We start from the raw sequence: 5,478 nt of genomic DNA on the forward strand, positions 1-5,478 counted from the left end.
TAATTCACACCGGCCGTGAAAGCCTTCATACTTATATGTTATTTTATTTTTGTTTTTGTTGATATCTTCATAACGGAGAGTTTATTTTTAAATGGCACATATAAATATATACATTTTAAATGAAACACCCGGTATATTTAAAGTAATACTTTTTTGATACAATAAAAATTACTCATAATAAATTTTTTAAAGTATTAGAAATCATTGAAATAGATAAGATATAACACTCCAATAAAATTTTTGTTACGTCAGATCAATTATTCGTCACAAAAGTTGTCTATATCGTAAAATTGTTGATATGAAACAACGTCCTTGGTAGCGATCGCATTAAAAATAACTTGGACACCATGACGTACAAACCGGGTTTAGTCGAATACATACTCATTAATTATCGTTGGGTGTTCGTGTGTTTCTTCCTTTTGCCTATATCCTTCGTCTACGATATCCTCTTCTATCTGCGCAATTACGTCGTGTTTAAATTAAGTAGTGCACCGAAGAATCACGTTAATAAAGTAAAACACGTTCAGGATCAAGTGAAAAGGTGGGCGCAGGATGGAAAGAAAACGAAGATGTGTACTTCAAGGCCTGGATGGCAAACTACATCGTTTAGGAGACCGTTGTACAAGAACACTTTTTACAAAGTTGATGTTAATCTAGTTGATATCTTGGAAGTTGACACTAAAAAGCAGGTAAGAAAAAAGGGTTTTTATTTATTCGTCTAGCCAAACTTAGGGATGTTTGCGTGACTTGTTATCTAAAAATCTTGTGTTCCGTATCGATTGGTTTTGTTTTTTGGAACTTTTCCATTCATTATTTCAGACAATAAGGGTTGAACCTTTAGTCACAATGGGTCAACTAACAAAAACAATAAATCCTTTAAGTTGGACAATCCCTGTGCTTCCGGAATTAGATGATTTAACGGTAGGGGGGTTGGTGATGGGTACGGGAATTGAATCAAGCTCCCATAGGTACGGATTGTTTCAACACACCTGCGTATCTTATGAATTAGTACTTAGCGATGGCAGTGTTATAACTTGCTCAAAAAATAACAACGCAGATCTTTTTTATTCAGTGCCATGGTCTTATGGAACCTTAGGTATTTTAACTGCAGTTGAAATAAAATTAATCCCCGCGAAAAAATTTGTGAAACTTTCATATAAAGGATATTCCGATTTAAATAAAATTTCTGAAGAATTTATTCGAGTTAGTAAAGACTCACGGAATGAATTCATCGAGGGATTAATGTACGGTCCCAATGAAGGCGTAATAATGACTGGAGTTATGACGGACGATGTTGAAAATGAAAAGATTAACGCTATCGGAAAATGGTATAAACCGTGGTTTTTTAAACACGTTCAAAGCAAAAAAGACTCAAAGGGGTATTACGAATATATACCACTACGGGATTATTACCACAGGCATACAAGATCAATATTTTGGGAGTTACAAGTACGTATTTGCATATTTCGTTCGATTAAAACAGCAACGCAATTTGAATTTCATTTCCAGGACATCATACCGTTTGGAAATAACGTGCTTTTCCGGTACTTACTCGGCTGGATTGTTCCGCCAAAAGTATCCTTGTTGAAACTCACCCAATCCGATGCTATTAAAAAGCTTTACGAGAACAATCACGTTATTCAAGACATGCTAGTACCCATTGGGCATTTAAAACAAAGCATACAAGTTTTCGACTCTACATTTAAAGTTTATCCTTTATGGTTATGCCCTTTTAATCTACCCGCTGATCCAGGTATGGTCCATTCATACACACGTAAAGACGAAATGTACGTAGATATTGGAGTTTATGGAGTGCCTAAAGTTAACGACTTCCATCCGGTTAAAAGTACGAGAAAAATAGAAAAATTTGTTTCGGACGTAAAGGGGTTTGTTTTTTTAAACGCTCGTTATTGTAATAATAATTAAATTTTTTATTTTAGATTCCAAATGTTATACGCAGACACTTATACAACGCGAGAAGAATTTAGGGCAATGTTCGATCATGAGTTGTACGACAAATTACGTAAAAAATACGATTGCGAACGAGCATTCCCCGAAGCATACGATAAGGTGAAGAAATCCGCGAGAACTTGATTTTGTATTACTTTAATATAAATAATAAATAACGTTTTAAAGGAAATTCAACTTATTTAATTCCGAAAATAGATCTGGTCTTATTTGGTTCTCGTTTCCTCTGTGTTTTGCTCTCAAACTCGTTTCCCATCCGATTTGGTAATCGCATTTTCTAATAAGTACAGATCCTTAGTTGGGTTTAAACGCTAAAATTAAAGAGAAATCGAATTAATTGGTAAAGTGTTTAAAATGACCGTTCGTTAAATGATGATGTAAGATTTATTACTAACGGTTTAATTCATTTGAGGTTATGATCGCTTTAAATTATTAGTGATTTATTGCACTTTGGAATCAAAATAATGTTTTCATGAATGACATTGTGAAATATCTCTTCAAATTTCTTATGGTCTTTAGAAATAATTGGAAATACCCACAATTTTCGATGTTTTCTGGAAATCCATGATCATAAAATGCTTGAACACCAATTTGAAATCTTTTAGAAATACTTAGAAATATTCAAAAAAATTTTGAATGTTCATTGGTATTCATTGGTATTCATTGGTTCAATGGTATGTATTGGCTGACGATGTCTTATGCGTTGGGGACTTTAACATAGATATGCTCAAATCTGACACGGCAGCTGTTTCTGAATTAATTAATACTCTGGAGGTGTTTGGACTGCAGCGGCTAATTAAAGAGCCAACACGAGTCACCCCGAAAACTGCCACTTTGCTTGATGTTATTCTGTTCTCTAACGATGAATTAGTGTCTGATAGTGGGGTGTTGGATAATGATCTGTCGGATCATTCTCTGGTCTTTGTTGAGCTACATACACCACAGGAGAGGGTCGTACCCCTTTTCAAGACATATCGGAACTTCGTTGGTTTTAGCGAGTTAATGTTTTATGAGCACTTACAATCATTGCCCTGGCGAATTCTATACGAGATACAGACTATAGATGAAAAAATTAGATTTCTAACTGAAAATATACTAGTGCTATTGGATCTGCACGCGCCGCTAAAGAAAGCTCGAATTACTAAGCCAGGGGCCCCCTGGATATCTGCTGAACTAAGAGCAGCAATGCAAAATCGAGATAAACTGCTTCAATCTTTTAAGCGCTCACGAGACCCCGCGCATTGGCAGCTATATAAAACGGCGCGTAACTTGGTTACAAATATTACACGAAATTAATTAAGTCCAAACATAGATCGCTTCCTAACCACTTTCAAGATGCTTCTATTATTAACGATTTCTTTATTGATTCGCTTCCCAGCACTAATACCACCGTTGATAATAATATGTATTCCAACTTAAATGAACGTGTTGTAATCCCTCTCAGATTTTCTACAGTATTTGAAAGCGATGTTCTGAAGATTTTGAAATCAATTAAATCTAATGCAATTGGTACCGATGGAGTATCGGTTAAAACATTAGAATACTGTATGCCATCTCTACTGCCTTATGTCACACATCTTGTTAATTTTTGTATTCAAAATAGTGTATTTCCTTCTTTGTGGAAAGTAGCAGTCGTGCGCGCGATTCCAAAAGTTGCTAATCCGATCCTCGTTTCTGACCTTCGTCCAATAAGTATACTAACGGTAATGTCAAAAATCATGGAAAAAATTATTAATGTTCAACTGCAGCATCACCTGGAAATTAATAACATCCTTCCTTCGGTTCAGTCTGGATTTAGACATGGTCACAGTTGTACGACTGCTTTAACGTGTGTAATCGATGACATAATGGGTGCAACAGATAGAGGGTACATGACTATACTCGTTCTATTGGATTACACGAAGGCATTTGATACAGTAAATCACAACCTCTTACTAACTATTTTAAAGCACTATGGGCTGGAAGATTCAGCAGTTCCATTCTTTGAGAATTTCTTGAGTGGTCGTCAACAATACGTGCAGCTGTCTAACCATCAATCTAATGTACGCCTTTTTGGGTCGGGTGTGGCGCAGGGTTCTGTGCTCTCCCCAACCCTGATCTCAATTTACACAGCACCTTTAAGTAATATTTTTAAGTACTGCAAAGTTCATTTTTACGCAGACGATACTCAGGTGTATATATCATATAAACCTCAAGAACAACAACATTATCTGAATTTATTGAATATAGAATTGTCGGATCTGGTGTCTGCCGCCAACCATCACAGTTTAGTAATCAATCCGAATAAATCAAAAGTTATGATATTTGGCCGAAAAATGGATATTTTGCGTTATGGTGGAGATGTCAGGGTAACGGTCAACGGATCAACGCTCCCCATTGTATCTGAAGCACGTAATTTAGATCCAATTTCTCACTGTCAACACTAAGACTCTACTTTGTAATGCGCTGATTTTATCAAAATTTAATTTTGGAGATGTGGTGTATGGGCCGTCTTTACTTAGGGTCGATGAGCAGCGCATACAGAGGGTTCAGAACGCCTGTCTGCGATTTATTTTCGGGATTAGGAAGTATGACAGAATTTCACATAAGTTGACAGAGGTAAAATGGCTTAATATGGTCCGTAGGAGGCAGCTGCATTGTTGTGTGTTTTATTACAACATAATTCAGAGAGAAAAGCCTCAATATTTATGCCAAAAAATTCATTATCGCACTGACATTCATAACTTGAATTTGAGATTCAGGGGGGCTCTGTCACCTCCTAACCACAATACGGAATTATTTAAACGGAGCTTCAGTTATCAGATTGTAAAGATGTACAATGATTTACCCACTGAAACGAAACTGCTTGCAAGCGTCTCCTCATTTAAAAAGCGAGTGTTTGGTTGCTTACTTGATCAACAGACGGCCATCCTAACTATTTAAATGTAAGGCGAAGGTGGCATTTATTAAGTATTAGTTTTCTCTTTTTTTACATTTTTTTTTCCGTTTCTGTCTGTACTGGCAGAGGTATTTCTTTAATTATTTTCTTTATATATCTAGTTTGTTCGCTTGTTGCTGAACGTTTTGGAATTTTTTGAATATTATTATAATGGAATTGCACTGAACTTCGCCATTTCGTACTATTATAATTTACTAGTGAATTTAGTATTTTATTTTATTTTATTTTTTTTGTTTTGTATAGAATATTTAATTTGTTAATTTGATGTTGGTACGAATAAAGACATTATTATTATTATTATTATTTTGGCTTGGTGACGTTCATCTATCTGGCGTATCACCATCATGAAGACTACAAAAGTTACACGAACTAACAAGCCTTGTTGTAACTCTGCAGAAGGATCTGGAAATCCTTAGAGCTGAATGTCCTTCTGCCGCCTCCATAGTCATATGTTGAAAACATAGTTCAAGAGATTTCGGACCGGGAAAAACGTAAGAGTAATCTAGTAGCATTCAACAAAGCAGTATTAGATGGATAAATGAGATACTTCACTATTTGAAAATCCAGACACC

At 35.5% G+C, this 5,478-nt stretch overlaps 1 protein-coding gene across 1 annotated transcript; it reads left to right on the top strand.

The window, feature by feature from the left end:
• Window positions 1-282: 282 nt before the first annotated feature.
• Window positions 283-2,140, top strand: LOC111425659 (delta(24)-sterol reductase-like). Its single transcript, XM_023059824.2, has 4 exons — window positions 283-689; window positions 820-1,449; window positions 1,510-1,886; window positions 1,941-2,140. The coding sequence occupies exons 1-4, from the start codon at window positions 348-350 to the stop codon at window positions 2,092-2,094; spliced, it is 1,503 nt and encodes a 500-aa protein (XP_022915592.2). The 5' UTR covers window positions 283-347; the 3' UTR covers window positions 2,095-2,140.
• The last annotated feature ends 3,338 nt before the right edge of the window (window positions 2,141-5,478 follow it).

This window comes from Onthophagus taurus, chromosome 8 (assembly GCF_036711975.1).
Source record: "Onthophagus taurus isolate NC chromosome 8, IU_Otau_3.0, whole genome shotgun sequence".
NCBI classification, from domain to species: domain Eukaryota; kingdom Metazoa; phylum Arthropoda; class Insecta; order Coleoptera; family Scarabaeidae; genus Onthophagus; species Onthophagus taurus.

Coding starts and splice junctions, on each gene's coding strand:
- LOC111425659 (XM_023059824.2), top strand. CDS start 348: ATGACGTACAAACCGGGTTTAGTCGAATACATACTCATTAATTATCGT. Junction 690..819: donor AAGTTGACACTAAAAAGCAG/GTAAGAAAAAAG, acceptor TCATTATTTCAG/ACAATAAGGGTTGAACCTTT. Junction 1,887..1,940: donor TTTGTTTCGGACGTAAAGGG/GTTTGTTTTTTT, acceptor TTTTTATTTTAG/ATTCCAAATGTTATACGCAG.